This window comes from Lepus europaeus (genome assembly GCF_033115175.1).
Source record: "Lepus europaeus isolate LE1 chromosome 21 unlocalized genomic scaffold, mLepTim1.pri SUPER_21_unloc_3, whole genome shotgun sequence".
NCBI lineage: Eukaryota > Metazoa > Chordata > Mammalia > Lagomorpha > Leporidae > Lepus > Lepus europaeus.
In genome coordinates, this window is record NW_026909008.1 from 151,166 (window position 1) to 166,729 (window position 15,564).

The 15,564-nt window shown below is 48.8% G+C and overlaps 1 protein-coding gene and 1 long non-coding RNA gene across 7 annotated transcripts in view; one reads left to right on the top strand and one right to left on the bottom strand.

The window, feature by feature from the left end:
* LOC133754330 (uncharacterized) overlaps positions 1-15,149 on the top strand; it is an 84,019-nt gene extending 68,870 nt beyond the window's left edge. Inside the window, exon 4 of the long non-coding RNA XR_009865205.1 lies at positions 14,611-15,149. This is a non-coding gene — a long non-coding RNA (uncharacterized LOC133754330). The remainder of the gene's footprint in view (positions 1-14,610) is intronic.
* The window catches only part of LOC133754329 (katanin-interacting protein-like), a 38,535-nt gene that overhangs the window by 19,415 nt on the left and 3,556 nt on the right, over positions 1-15,564 (bottom strand). For 4 of the 6 annotated variants that reach the window (XR_009865199.1, XR_009865203.1, XR_009865200.1 and 1 more), the window contains exon 2: positions 15,144-15,275. Coding sequence is in view for 2 of the 6 variants with exons in the window: in XM_062184788.1 (XP_062040772.1) it covers positions 15,144-15,170 (27 nt within the window). In the remaining 4 variants the exon portion in view is untranslated. Of the gene's footprint in view, positions 1-15,143; positions 15,276-15,564 lie in introns of those variants that run through there. The other 2 variants (XM_062184788.1, XM_062184789.1) reach the window with 1 other exon arrangement.

Genomic DNA, 15,564 nt, shown 5'->3' on the forward strand with positions numbered 1-15,564 from the left:
TTACTCAGTTTTCCTCTGAGCCGTGTGAATATTGTTTAACAAGAAAGCATTTACATATTGAGTGTTATTTTAAAAAGGCTACAAAATGATGTGAAAATGCCTAAGAACTCTAAGTAGACTACACATGCAGGCCATAAAGAAGATGCTCCATTCTCACATCAGTTCAGAGGTCATTACGTCATAGAGTTTGTTAGGCAGTTTCACATTATTTTGTAGCCTTTTTTATAACATCTAATACAAAAGTATTAATAATATTCAAGGGACTGGTGTTGTGGCATAGCAGGTAAAGCTGCTGCCTGTGACACCAGCATCCCATATGGGCGCCGGTTCTAGTCCCGGCTGCTCCACTTCTGATCCAGCTCTCTGCTATGGCCTGGGAAAGCAGTAGAAGATGGCTCAAGTACTTGGGCCCCTGCACCCACATGGGAGACCCGGAAGAAGCTCCTGGCTGCTGGCTTCAGATCAGTGCAGCTCCGGCCGTTGCAGCCATCTGGGGAGTGAACCAGCGGATGGAAGACCTCTCTCTCTCTCTCTCTCTCTCTCCCCCTCTCTCAAAATAAACAAATCTTTAAAAAAAAAAAAACAAAAAACAGTCAAACAACTCAGAAGAAAGCTGAGCAAAATACAGAAAGCTCTCTCCACCCTCTGGTCCACCAGATCCGGCCTTCTGTTTTTCCACACTTCATGACTTATCATCCGTTTATTCATGTGTCTATTGCTCTATCTCATGTCATTTCTGCTTTTACCTTACCCTCTCCTCCACCCTCAGCCTTGCAACTTGGCTCCTGAAGTCAAATGTTTAATGAAGACCAGAACGCGCTTAATCCTGCGGGGCTTGTATTTCTACATGGTGACAGCTGGCTACCACTGTCCTGCACAGCCCTCTCCACTGCCCACCAGACCATGCCCTGGGCCAGGTTTGTTACTTGTTACACACCTAACTGCTTTTTTTTTTTTTTAAAGATTTTATTTATGTATTTGAGAGGTAGTTACAGAGAGAGAGGGAGAGAGGGAAAGACAGAGAGAAAGGTCTTCCATCTGCTAGTTCACTCCATTGCTAGTTCACTCCCCAGATGGCCACAATGGCCAGAGCTGAGCCGATCCGAAGCCAGGAGCCAGGAGCTTCTTCCAGGTCTCCCACGTGGGTGCAGGGGCCCAAGGACTCGGGACATCTTCCACTGTTTTCCCAAACCATAGCAGAGAGCTGGATCGGAAGTGGAGCATCCGGGACTTGTATCAGCACCCGTATATGATGCCGGCACTGCAGGCGGTGGCTTTACCCACTACGCCACAGCGCCGGCCCATCACTCGTGTGATTTAAAAGTCTTTTAGGGCAGACATTCCATCTAGCAGTTCCAACCCCCACATCCCACATGGGAGGGCCTGGGTTTGTTGCCTGGTTCTGCTCCCCATTCCAGCTTCCAGCTAACAATACACACCCTGGGAGGCAGCAGCTAAGGACCGAGTACTTGGGTCCCTGGTCACCCACGTAGGAGACTCGGAATGAGTTCCCAGCAGCCAGCTTCAGCCTGGCACGGCCCTGGTTGTTGCCAGCATTTGGGGAATGCACCAGCAGATGGGAGATTTCTGTCTGTCTCCCTCTGTCTCTCAAGTAAATGAAATAAAATGCCTAAAACGGTTCTTTGAAATTATCATCATGTGCCCCAAATTCCAATATTTCAGAATCCAAAACGTATCTCTCAACTGACTCCTCTACCAGAAGGCAGCACAAAAATCTTTGTCGTTTTACAGGTCCTGATTCATGGTTTGGCAAATACTGTCACTATAATTATAACATAGTGATGTGATGATTGAACTCGGCTTGTGTGGGCTGGCCAGGATGTCTAACCAACAACTCCCTCCCTCCCTCCCTCATTGATTCAATCAATCAACTATTCAATTCATTTGCTTAACAAAGATTTGCATACTCCCTCTATGCCAGGCACTTTTCTAGGGACCAGAAACACGGCAGCTCATCTCTGTTCTCTATAAAGCTTAGATCTGGATCGGGGAGGAATGTTTCAGGCCCTAAATGTATACCTTACAAATGACCTACAGAAATAGACCACAGGGTGCCGGCATGGGCATGGTGGTACAGTGAGTGAAGCCACCTCTTGCAGTGTTGGCATCCTATGTGGGCACTGGTTCGAGTCTGGCTGCTCTACTTCTGATCCAACTTTCTGCTATAGCCTAGGCAAGCAGTGGAAGATGGCACAAGTGCTTGGGTCCCTGCACTCATGTGGGGGACCTGGAAGAAGCTCCTGGCTTCTGGCTTTAGCCTGGCCCAGCCTGACTGTTGCAGCCATTTGGGGAATGAACCAGCATATGGAGGATTCTTTCTCTCTCTTTCTGCTCCTGCCTCTCCTGACTTTGAAATAAATAATCTTTTAAAGAAAATAGCTCTTGGGTGGGTAAGGACTCCATGAACTATGATGTATCCTCTACTCCTATGGCTATTATCATACAGGAATAGGGTTTTCCTTTAAACTTGACCCAGAATTTATGACTTCAGACCTGGCAGGCATAGGAAACATAACCTAACCTCCCAAAACCTCCAGAGGACTGTGTGACTTGGCCAAGGTCTCCAGGCTTGCTGAGTCTAGGCCACTTGCTGTCTACTCCCCCAGGTAGGAACTGCAAGTCCAATGCCTTCCGAAGATGTAAGGTGATATAAAACATCCAGGGGAGTGGCGGCGTGGAGACCAGGGACAACTTGAGACGCGTGCTCAGAATAAGTTTCCTAATTCGCAATAAAGCAGCACCAGCAATGAGCTCAGCTCCCCGCCAGGATGGTTTACCTCACAGGTCTGGGGGCTGAGGCTGGCCCTGTTAGTCCAGGTCCAGGTCTGAGCCCTGCCCTGTGGCCATACCCCCTCCCACTGAGCACTCATTTCTGTATTTCGGCATATCTTTTCCAAGCCCTAAGAATTTTTTAAAAATTTTAAAAAGGCTTTCCTACATGCCTCTATTTTCTCCGGATTATTTTCCCTCAAGTTTGAGCCATATTTTGAATATGACCAAAGTTAAAAAAGAAAAAAAAATTAACTGACACATTAATGCCTTCACATGACACAACATTAATTTTTTTTAATTTATCTAAGTTTACCTTTTTTAATAGTAAAGACATAGATTAATTTTATATGAAAATGTCTCAGGAATATCTCAGGACTTTCTTGCCTTCTAGAATGTACAGTAAGGGTGGGTGTTTGCATTGTGGCTAGGATGCTGCCTGGTTCGTGTCCCACCTCCCCTGCTTCAGACCAGCTCCCTGCTAATGTGGACCCTGGGAAGCAGCAGACGATGGCTCAAGTACTTGGGTCCCTGCCACTTACAAAAGAGAATCAGATGGAGCTACAAGCTCCTAGCTTTGGCCTGGTTCATCCCTGGCTGTGGTAGGCATTTGGGGGAATGAACCAGTGGATAGAAGAACTCTATTTTTGTCTCACTCTTTCCATCTCTTTAACTTTCAAATAAAATTTAAATAAATAAGTAACTTTTAAAAAGATGTATTTATTTATTTGAAAGGCAGAGTTACAGATAGGGAGAGAGGGAGAGTCAGAGAGAGAAGTCTTTTCCATCTACTGGTTCATTCCCCAAATGGCTGCAATGGGCAGAGCTGGGCTGATTTGAAGCCAGGAGCCAAGAGCTTCTTCTGGGTCACCCATGCTGGGGCAGGGCCCAAGCACTTGGACCATCTTCTACTGATTTCCCAGGCCACAGCAGAGTGCTGGATCAGAAGAAGATCAGCCAGAACTCGAACCGGCACCCATTTGGGATGCTAGCACCACAGATGGAGGCTTAACCTACTACACCACAGCACTAACCCAATAAGTAAATTTTAAAAGTTCTGTAGTTCCCCCATACATGGGCGATGTGTTCTAGGACCCCCAGTGGATCTCTTTAAACCACCAAACTCTATATATACTATATTTCTCCTTATATATACATACCCAAGATAAAGCATAATTTATAAATTAGGCACAAATAAGAGATTAATACAGCAACTAACAATCAAATAGAACAACTATAACCATATGCTGTAATAACAGTTCTATGAATGCGCTTTCTCTTGCATGTGCTATACCTCAATGGTCAATCTGATAACTGAGACAGCCCCCAAGGAGTAACAGATGGGCAGCACAGACAGCGTGGATGCGTGGACAAAGAGATGATCCCCACCCACCCACCAGGCGGGACAGAAGGGGACAGTGTGAGTTCTTGTCCTGCTACTCAGAACAGCATGCAACTGAAAACTGATGAATTGTTTATTTCTGGAATGTTCCATGTATTATTTTCACACCTCAGCTGACCTCAGATAACTGGAACCACGGAAAGTGAAACCACAGATAAGAGGGAAATTGCTGTAGCTTGAAGTCATTTAGTCTTTTCTTGATACTAATGGTCAGTGATTTGTGTAGAAGTTGACCTATAGTGAGATGTTGTCAACAGCAATTTTTTTTTTCTTGTCTATGTTTTTCTGTGACTTCATCTCCCACCTGAATTTCTAGAAGTGTAGGATATGGTTCCAAAGAGCAGGGCAGACCCTGCCCCTAACCCTCCCCTGCGAACCTCTGTGGATCTGTGTTGTTTTCACACTTTTTAGTCATCCTAATTTGGCATGACGCAGAAGAGTTGTTAACTTTGATTTTTAAACATCTTTCTTCTGTAGTTCCCCAAATCCAAGCCACAGAGTTCAAAGTACTCGGAAAATGTTCCTTCCATGTGAGGTGTGCTCTAATCTTCAGGCTGCTGGATCAAAATCCCTGGCAGTTCTTTTGTCAAAAAATGTGTTACCTTTTAGACACCAATTCTGTTAGCTCAAAAACCAGCCTAAAATATGCAACATTAAAATTTTTATTTATTTTTATTTCATTTGAAGGCAGAGAGAGAGAGAGAGAGAGAGAGAGAGAGAGACAGACACATAGAGATCTTCCATCCACTTGGGTTTACTCCCCAAGTGCCTATAAAAGCTGGGGTTGGGCCAGGCCACAGCCAGGAGCCAGGACCTCAATGTAGGTCTCCCCTGGGGGGTGGCAGGGATCACCATCCGGTGCCTCCCAGGTGCACACCAGCAGGAAGGTGGAACTGGATGTGGGGGCAGGACTGGAACCACAACTCTCTGGTAAGGGCTGTGGGGGTACCACGCAGTGTCTTAAGCACTGTGCCAAACGCCAGGCCCTAAGATCTCGTCTTTAGCAAACATCCCAAGTGGTGCCTGTGCGTGTCAGATCTTGAGGACTGCCGCTCTCCTTTCCTTCTAACCGTGGTTCTCGAACACTGCTGCAAAGCCAGACTCGTGGGAGGGACAGGACAGAGTCCCAATCAGAACCTCCAAGGGACAGGCCCGGCACGGTCATGTTTTCCGTGATTGTTTTTTTCCTCTAGATTTGGAGCTGCTTGTGCATTTCACGCACAGTTTGTAAGGAGCAATCCGGAGAGGTCCCATCTATCCTCGGCCCAGTTTCTTGTCAGGGTAATGTCTTGTAACAACAGTAGTACATCATCACAACTGGGAAACTGGCATTGATACACATTCCTAGTAGGTGGTTAAACTACGTCTCTCCTCTCACTTGCCTTGTGCCTTTGCTTCTACTGATATACCTCATTTTTTTTGACAGGCAGAGTGGATAGTGAGAGAGAGAGAGACAGAGAGAAAGGTCTTCCTTTGCCGTTGGTTCACCCTCCAATGGCTGCCGCAGCCAGCACACCGCTCTGATCCAAAGCCAGGAGCCAGGTTCTTTTCCTGGTCTCCCATGGGGTGCAGGGCCCAAGCACTTGGGCCATCCTCCACTGCACTCTCAGGCCATAGCAGAGAGCTGGCCTGGAAGAGGGGCAACCGGGACAGAATCCGGCACCCCGACCGGGACTAGAACCCGGTGTGCCGGCACCGCAAGGCGGAGGATTAGCCTGTTGAGCCATGGCGCCGGCCATATACCTCATTTCTTTAATGTGCTAGTGTTGTATTTAATTTTACTTATTTATTTGAGAGACAGAGAGAGAGAGATAGCCAGAAAGAGAAATCCCAAACAGTCCAGGGGCTGAAGCCAGAAGCCAAGAATTCAGTCCCATGTGGGTGGCCGGAACTCAGTCACCTGAGCCACCCTGGTGCCTCCCAAGGTCTGCATTAGCAGGAAGTTGAGTCCAGAGCAGAGCTGCGCCTCTTGGTGTTACAATACGGGATGCAGGCAGGCAACCTCACCTATGTCCTAACTGCTCTGCAAAATGCCTAACCTGCTTTTTTTTCCCTTTCTATTTTGAAACCATGTAAAAGCACAGAAAATTGATCATGATCGTATAATTAACACCCAGATACCCCTAGCCTGCGTTCTCCAATTACCATGTTGCCACATTCGTCCCCTGCTTTCCCCTCTTCCGTGTTATATACATAACCTTCATTCTGACCCATTGACGCATGGCTGCTGACCACACAACCCCTCATGCCTGCACTCTTCAGTGTCCCAAGCACAGGACATTCACTCGTCACAAGGCTACCGTTAGGCTTCGCCGACAGCCTGGGGGTCCCCTAGAAGCCCATGAGTTGAAGGCTTGGTCCCTAAAGCCTTAGGTAAATGGTCAACGGATTAAGGGGGGAGACTGGATACAATTCTGGAGTCCAAAGGTGGGTCTTCTAGGAGGTCCTTTGGGTGTGGCCTTGGGAGAGGCCTGGCTATCAGCTGACTTCAGCCTAGCTTCTCTTTCTCTTCCTCACTCCCCACAGGCTCCCCCCTCCATACGTGTCCCACCACTATCAGGTGCCACACTAATGAGGCCCTGAGATCTTGGACTGTGAATGGCCCAAACCACAAGCTGAAGTGAGCTTTCTTCCTTCCCGAGTAGCTCCTCTCACGTCTCTAGGTTGTAGTAACAAAAGCTGAGTAATATAGCCATGGTACCATGAATGCATGCAGGAAATGTAATGTTGATGCAGTATCATTTTTAAGGCCTTGTGAATTTCGGGAAACCACCGTTCAATGGAGCAATTCCTCTGACCACGTTGCAGGAGGGTGAACTCGCTGTACCTACCTTTCATCGGGTGCGGCCCCAAGCCTTTCTCAGGTCTCAGGCCATTGGTGTCTGCAAAGACCCCAGGCCAGTTGGTTTGTAAGCTGTCCTTCAACTTGGGTCTGTCTGGTTGTTTCCTCATCGGGTTTCATTTTTGAAAAACATTTCTCATCTACGTTATCAGCTATGGCTTCACTGGGGAGCTATTTGGCTAAGGAGAGGTTCCCTCTGTTATGGTTTAAAACACTGTGAAGCCAGCGCCGCAGCTCAATAGGTTAATCCTCCGCCTTGCGGCGCCGGCATACCGGGTTCTAGTCCCGGTCGGGGTGCTGGATTCTGTCACGGTTGCCCCTCTTCTAGGCCAGCTCTCTGCTGTGGCCCAGGAGTGCAGAGGAGGATGGTCCAAGTGCTTGGGCCCTGCACCCCATGGGAGACCAGGAGAAAACACCTGGCTCCTGCCATTGGATCAGCGCGGTGCGCCGGCCGCAGTGCGCTGGCCGCGGCAGCCTTTGGAGGGTGAACCAACGGCAAAAGAAGACCTTTCTCTCTGTCTTTCTCTCTCACTATCCACTCTGCCTGTCAAAAAAAATAAATAAATAAAATAAAACACTGTGAAGCCTAACTGATGGATGGCTACCTCTGAGCACCTCACCCCCAGGCAGAAGATCGATAATATTCACAACAGACTGTGGCACAACCTCAAGCAAATGCAGGCCTGGGTCGTTCCCAGCCTGTCACTGCTCATTCCAAGGAACAGGGAATCATGGTGCCCGGGGTTTCTCTGAGGCCTGAGTGAACAACATCACTTCTCCCTTCTTTGATTTTCTCAAACTGTAACATGGGAATGAAGATACCTAGCATTTTTTTTCTAAAAAAAATTTTTTTTATTTATCTATTTGAAAGCCAGAGTTACAGAGAGAGAGAGAAAGAGAAAGAGAAAACCTCCATCCGCTGGTTTACTTCCTAAATGGCTACAACAGCCAAGGCAGAGGCAGGTCAAAGCCAGGAGCCAGGAGTTTCTTCTAGGTCTCCCATGTGGGTACAGGAACCCAAGTACCTGGGCCATCCTCCAATGCTGTCTCAGGCACATTAGCAGGGAGCTGGATCAGAAGTGGAGCAGCCAGGACATAACCGGCACCCATATGGGATGCCAGCGTCGCAGGCCAGCGGCTTAACCTGCTACGCCACGATGCTTGTCCTGATAGTTAGCATTTAACTCACAGGTCTGATGTAGTGATGGATGGTACATCCTCAATGTGGTGCTTAGCACTCAGTACACGTTCATGTACTGTGAGCTCTTGCTCTCATTTTTAAAACCATCATGAAGAAAAGGCAACTGACAGGAGAAATTATTTGTAAACTATACAACTGATAAAGGATTAATAATCAGAGTATATAAAGAGATCAAGAAACTCAAAAACAATAAAGCAAACAACTCAGTTAAGAAATGGGAAAAGGACTTGAATAGGCATTTTTCAAAAGAGGAAATCCAAATGCCCAACAGACACATGAAAAAAAGGTTCAGGATCACAAACTATCAGGGAAATGCAAATCAAAACCACAATGAGGCTTCACCTCACCCCAGTCAGAATGACTTTCATACAGAAATCAACAAACAACAAATGCTGGTGAGGATGTCAGGAAAAAGGTACCCTAATCCACTGTTGGTGGGAATATAAACTGGTATAGCCACAATGGAAGACAGTATGGAGATAACTCAGAAATCTGTATATCAACCTACCATATGACCCAGCCATCCCACTCCTGGGAATTTACCCAAGGAAAATGAAATCAGCATATGAAAGAGTGATCTGTACCCCCATGTTAATTTCAGCTCAATTTGCAATAGCTAAGACATGGAATCAACCCGAATGCCTATCAATTGAAGATCAGATAAAGAAATTATGGGATATGTACACCATGGAATACTACACAATGGTTAAAAAAAAAAAGAAATCCTGTCATTTGCAACAAAATGAATGCAACTGGAAAACATCATACTTAGTGAAATAAGCCAGTGCTAAAAGGACAAATTCCATCTGTTCTCCCTGATCTGTGATAACTAATGGAGCACCTAAAAGGTAATCTATAGAAATGAAATTGACACTTTGAGATACAATGACTTTGTATAGCCTTTGTCTCAACTGTTAATGAACAGTTTTTTTCATACTATTTGTCGAACTTTCTACTTAGTAAAGAGTTAACCGTATGTGCATAAAGTTAATTGAAAATAGATCTTAGTGAGGCCAGCACTGTGGCATAAGCAGGTAAAGCTGCTGCCTGCAGCACCAGCATCCCACATGGGCACCAGTTTGAGTCCTGGCTGCTCCACTTCCAATCCAGCTCCCTGCTAATATGTCCGAGAAAGCAGCAGAGGATGGCCCAAGTCCTTGGACCCCTGCACTCACATGGGAGACTGGGAAGAAGCTCCTGGCTCCTGGTTTCTGCTAGCCCAGCCCTGCCCTGCTCCTTGAGGCCATTTGGAGAGTGAACCAATGGATGGAAGATTCTTTGTCTCACCTCTCTCTCTCTCTCTCTCTGTAACTCTGCCTTTCAAATAAATAAATAAATCTTTTAAAAAAGAAAACAAATCTTAGTAAAAAATAAGAATGGGAATAGTAGAGGGATGAGGAAGAAAGGTGGGAGTGTTGGTTGGGAGGGTGGGTATGGTTGGAAGGATCACCATGTTCCTAAAGTTGTATTTATGAAATGCATGAAGCTTGTATTCTTTAAATCAAAGGTTTCTGGGGGGAAAAAACATTGCCAAAAAAAAAAAAAATCATGTGTTTTAAGTCTTCTGGTGGGCAGGCCAGAGTTTTTTCTGTTACAGCCAAATCCTTTTGTTAATCTGTGTGGTTGTCACAGAAGCTCTCGTGGGGCCCATCTTCTGCCCCAGCAGCTTGGCTATGGGAAAGGTGCTGGCAACTTCCTGCTTAGGATGCTGGGACTCCACCTTACCATTACACCCTGAGAAGTTAAAAGGATTCTTTCTCTGTCTGTACTGCTGGGAGGGTTAGGCCCTTGTAGGTTCAGAAGGGAGAAATTAAAGTCACAGGGTGTGGTGCCATAGAGACAAGCTCAGAGACCTAGGCATGGTAGAAGCAGCCTACAGTCCTGAAGATATGAGGGAGGCATCATTCTTCTTTTGGGGTCCCAGCCTCCCCTCTCTGTCTCCTCACCCTCTGCTCTCACTCCCAAAGGTGAACTGATTGCACTCTTGCTGTCCCGGTGCCACTGCAGGCACAGCCAATACCAGGACCAGGATTCAAACTCATGCTACCAACTCCCAAAACAGCGCTCTGACCCAATGAGCTGCATGATGGTTGGGGGAGTGCTGGCATGGAAAGATAGCTATGGGATGGTGTCAAGTAAATAAAGTACAATCATCAAATGGCATGGATAGTACAATCCCTTTATATTATGGTAATATTTTTTTTTTTACAAAGGTACCCAGTTAAGGGTTATTACATGGTAGTCCCAAATGGCAGAAGTATCCAAGCAATGGAACTGCCTTAAAAGTGGTCCCTCAGGGGTAGGTGTCCCGCACAGTGGTTAAGCTGCTGCTTGGGATGCCCACATCCCATATCAGAGTCCTGGGTTCGAGTCCTGACTCTGCTTTTGATTCCAGCTTCCTGCTCATGTGCACCCTGGAAGGCAGTGGTGATGACTCAAGTACCTCAATCCCTGACACCCACCTGGGAAACCCAGGTGGGAGTTCTGGAATCCTGGATTCAGCTTGGCCCAGCTCTGGCTGTTGTAGACATTTGGAAAGCGAACCTGTGAATGGAAGATCTCTTTGTCTCCTCCTTTCAAATCAAACTAAATAGATAGATGAATAAATACAACATTATGAAAAAGCAATCCCGCATTTTTCAGGAATCGCTGTTGAAATGGATGAAGGACAACTACAGAGATTTGCTACAGGGCCCTGTGGGGTGGGGTGCACTGATCACAGGGGACAGATGCTTGGCCCTGAGAGCTGTATGCATCTGTAATGACGTTGAATGGTGATCGTGGGAAGACCCCTGGGCCGCCAGCTCCAGAACCCACACGATGGGAACAGACTCCTGAAGGTTTCCAGGAGACGTCCATGGGACGGGGGTCACACCTTCCCCTTATTTCTCTTGCTCTTGGATAACTCCACTGGGGGAACATCACGGGACCGGGACATCCCTGGTTGACTTTCCTTAGGTCCAAGGACACCTTTCATTTTTAGTCTGGAGGGTTTAAACCAGCTGACTCACAGTCAGTGAGAGCCCCACATCATCCCAGCCCTCAAGCCCTGTGCAACCTGACCCATGCCTGCTTCCCTGGCCGCACCTCCTCTTCCTCACCGTGCCCCCGCTCTGTAACCACGCTGGCCTCCTTGCCAGCATTCCACCTCGGACCTCTGCACCTGCTCCTCCAGGGGCCTGGATGCTCTGCGTGGCTCACTCTCTCCCTTCTTATGGTCTCTACCACGATATCACCTCAGCTCTCTTTCTTAGAAGTCCCTACCACCTCCTGATCTATACTCATTTACCATCTTTTTATAATTCTTTTATTTTGAAAGGCAGAGACCCAGAAGATATGGACATACACACACACACACACACACACCAATGCCCACAACAGCTGGGGCTGAGCCAGGCCAAAGAAGCCAGGAGCCAGGAACTCCACCTGGATCTTCCACATGGGTGGCAGGGACCCAACTACTTGAGTCCTCACCTGCTCCCTCGCCTTCCAGGGTGCTCGACAGCAGAAAGCTAGAATCAGGAACAGAGCTTGAACTCAAGACCAGGCACTCTGCTGTGGGATGCAGGTGTCAAGTGGCATTTTTTTTTTTTTGAAGTTTTATTTTATTTATTTGAAAGAGTTACAAAGAAAGGCAAAGCCAGAGAGAGAGAGGGTTCTTCCATCTGCTGGTTTACTCCCCAAATGACCGCAACAGTCAGAGCTGCACTGATCTGAAGCTAGGAACCAGGAGCTTCTTCCGGGCCTCCCATGTGGGTGCAGGGGCCCAAGCACTTGGGCCATCTTCTGCTTTCCCAGGCCATAGCAGAGAGCTGGATCAGAAGTGGAGCAGCCAGGACTCGAACCAGTGCCCATATGGGATGCCGGCACTGCAGGCGGTGGCTTTACCCACTACGCCACAGTGCCAGCCCCTCCTAAGTGGCATTTTAACAGCTGTACCAGATGCCTGCCCCATCATCCGTCTTATCTGCAGTGTTGAGAACTTGGTGGTGGGGACTGCGGCACACCGGGGAACACACACCTGTCCAAGGGGACACCCGCTCCCCAGCCCCACTCATTGCTATCGTAGAAGAAAGTGGCTCCTAAGCCTTCTGATTTTTCAGCGCAAGCCCCTGGCTCAGGCTTTCACATGGCATCTCCTGAGTCTTAAATGTCAGCTAGGAAATCACATCTTTGAAAAGCACCGTGCAGGTCGGCAGGGTGGAGGCCAGGAGAACATGTCTGCAGCACGCAGGTTTGTGAACGCACAGCCACGGGGAAATTGAAGTTCACGGAGGGTCTGATTGAAGGCAAAGAGGCCGGTGTGTTTCAACAGCGAGGGTTGGAAGACAAGTACCTACGCGGACACGCATTTCCTATTGCTCCATTGTGGGCTGCACTTGCAAACAGTGAGAGGCGGCTGAGTGTGTGTGCCCACGCTTTCTTTTTCTTTCCCTATTCCATCTGCATCCCTGAAGGCTTCTGCCATCCCCGGAAAACTAGTGCTGCCATTTGCCTCTTTTATTTAGCAGGAAATTTCCAAGGGGAAATGCACTGTGAAGCCTTAAGGAGAGCCCCCTCAAGATGGGGTTTTTGGAAAAAGGGAGAGAAAGAAATACAATCAAGCACTCACAGGGAAGAAAATGAAATGCTGGCAGAGCAGCAGCCATGCCAATTCTGAGCAGGTGCACAGAGGAACACTAACGGAACCCAGGAGCAGGTGAGGGAGCCTTATGGGGCAGGGAGCTTGGGAGCTTGCGTAGGAGGGACTGCGGGCTCACCGCACAGAAGGTGCTGGATGCCTGGCCGACGGCAGACTGCTACAGTCCCTTGTCTGCAGGGCACACACGCATACTGGGGCATGGACGCGAGGCCGGCCCTGCGACAGGTGCAACGTGGCTGAGGATCAGCCTCCCCAACAGACGAAGGCAAACGCACGGCTCCGTTTGCTCACTCTGATTCTGAGCAGAGGACAAAAGCATACTGTGTGTGTGTGCATGTGTGTGTTGTGTGGCCCGAGTTTTCAAGTCGACGAAGACCACAGCTTTTCCTACTGCTTAATTCCCGTTTCACCGGTGGGCCAGAGAAACAAGGACACAGAGTCGTTCCACAGGCAAGGACAAGGACTCTTTGTTTTTGAGGAAGACAAAAATTTGCAATTTACTCCCAGCCCCCTGGGACCCCCCACGTGGAACAACAAGGTGAGGCCCGCTTCTCGCCTGGCCCTCCATCAGCAGCAGACACGGCAGTGCAGACACGCCACGGAAAGCAGACGCATGTTCCCTGGACCACAGGCCACTCTCCTGGATACCCACTTTCATTCTGTAAAAGCAGTTTGGGGGCATGGAAGCGCCGGGCAGAAGCGAGGCTTGGGCCCTGTGGTGAGGCTGTGCAATCTGCCCATTGCCCAGGGGCCAGCTTACCAACTTGACCATCACTTGCCATCTCTGGAGAATTCCACCTGTGCGTAACCAGGTAGACGATCTACTCACACACTCTTGACTATAAAAGCAATGCTCTCGGGGTAAATGCCAGGTAACCATCCTCAGGCACCCCTGGTGGGCCCAGCCTCACCTCATTCCACATCCCATTGCTCTCCTATGCCTGCTCCCCAAATAAGCCCAGCCTCACACCCACTACACTTGCTGTTCCCTCTGCCTGGAATGCTTTTCCCATTGCTGCTTCCCAAGCTGCGCCTGCTTACCCATCACCATTCAGCTGAAATGTCATACCTAGGAGAGGCCCTCCTTCCCTCTCTCCCATACCATCTTACTGTCCTACCTTCCTGAGAATACATCAGTACCTGAAATGATCTCACTGCTTGTTCCTTTGGTTTTCTTTATGGTCTGTCTCCCGTTTGGAGAATAATAATGTAAGTTGTTTAAGAATAAATGTCTCAGCAGTTCTGTCCATTGCTCTGTCTCTGGTGTCTGGGACAGAGCCTGAAGCCCAATAACAGGTGCACGACAGATGCCTGCTCAAGGCAAGACTGGGATACACGAGGGGACTTGCAGAAGTTTGGGGAGGGGTGGGCATTTAGCCTAGTGGTTAAGGCACAGCGTAGGAGGCCCTCATTCCATGTCGCAGTGCCTGGGTTTGAGCCTGCCTCTGGCTCCTGACCCTAAGCTTCCTGCTAGTACCTTTCCCGGGGGGCAGCAGGTGATGGTTCAAGTGAAGCCACCCACATGTGGCTTCAGACTACGATTAGCTTCAGTGGGGCCCTGGTCCCAGCCATTGTGGGCATTTGGGGTGTGAACCAGCAGATGCGAGCGAGCTCTCTCTCTGCTTCTCAAGGAAATAATAATTTTTAAAAAGTTTAAAGTCCATGGAAAAATTGAATTGAAAGAAGCTTATTTTTTGCATGTTTTTTCCTACTCTGTGTTCCCATGAACTTAGGAAGACTCCCTCCTACTACTGCAGCTGAGAGGATATGGCAGTCTGAGTACGATGGGAGGAGCAGCTGGCAAAGTCACGCACTGACCACGAGGACCCTGAGCCACAGCAGTTTGTGCTTGCGTTCTCTGCTGCCTACGGCGGTAACAGTGCACGTCTACATATGTAGACAGACTGAGCGCCAGCTCTGCCCGCCTACCTTTCCCCACTAAACTCTGACCCAGGGCGAAGTCACTCCCTCTGGGGAGCCTTCCTGGACGCCAGTCCCCTCCTCCCTTCCCCCCATGCTTTGTCCTCACTCCTCAGCTGCTCTGTGCCATCGAGGGGCTATGTGGGGTATCAGACCCCAGCCTCACTGACCTGGGGACACCGGCATCTAGCACCCAGCCCACGTGCTCATCAAAGTGTGTTGAGATGAATACAGGAGGGAGGGACCCAGGTGCGAGTGAGGACAATGGCATGAATAACTGATGGAAAGTGTCCCAAGGGCCACCGGAGCCCTGAGCTCAGGGCACAAGGCCACGGCCAATCCCTACCTGTGGACGATCCCCAGAAACATCCATGGTCTTGGCATCGGCATCCTCAGTCGACTCAAAATCTTCCGAGTAGTCCACGGGGGGTTCGATGTGCAGCCTCGAGCCGGCTTCTGTTCGGATCTGCACCGATCTCTATGCGCAAAAATTGAGACAGCTTCAGAGATGGGGGTAGTGAATGTCTGTGTTCCTCCCAGGGACATGGACTAGCACGGGAGGGGCTGAGCACAGGAGTCTGGCACAGCTGGGGGGTCTCCCTGATATGACCAAGCCCTTCACATTATACGTGGATGAGAACAAGGGAGTGGCGAAGGGAGTGCTAACACAAATGCTTGGACCCTGGAAAAAGCCGGTGGCATACTTTTCAAAAAAGCTAGACAATGTAGCGGCCGGCTGGCCTCCGTGCCTCCGCATGATAGCGGCC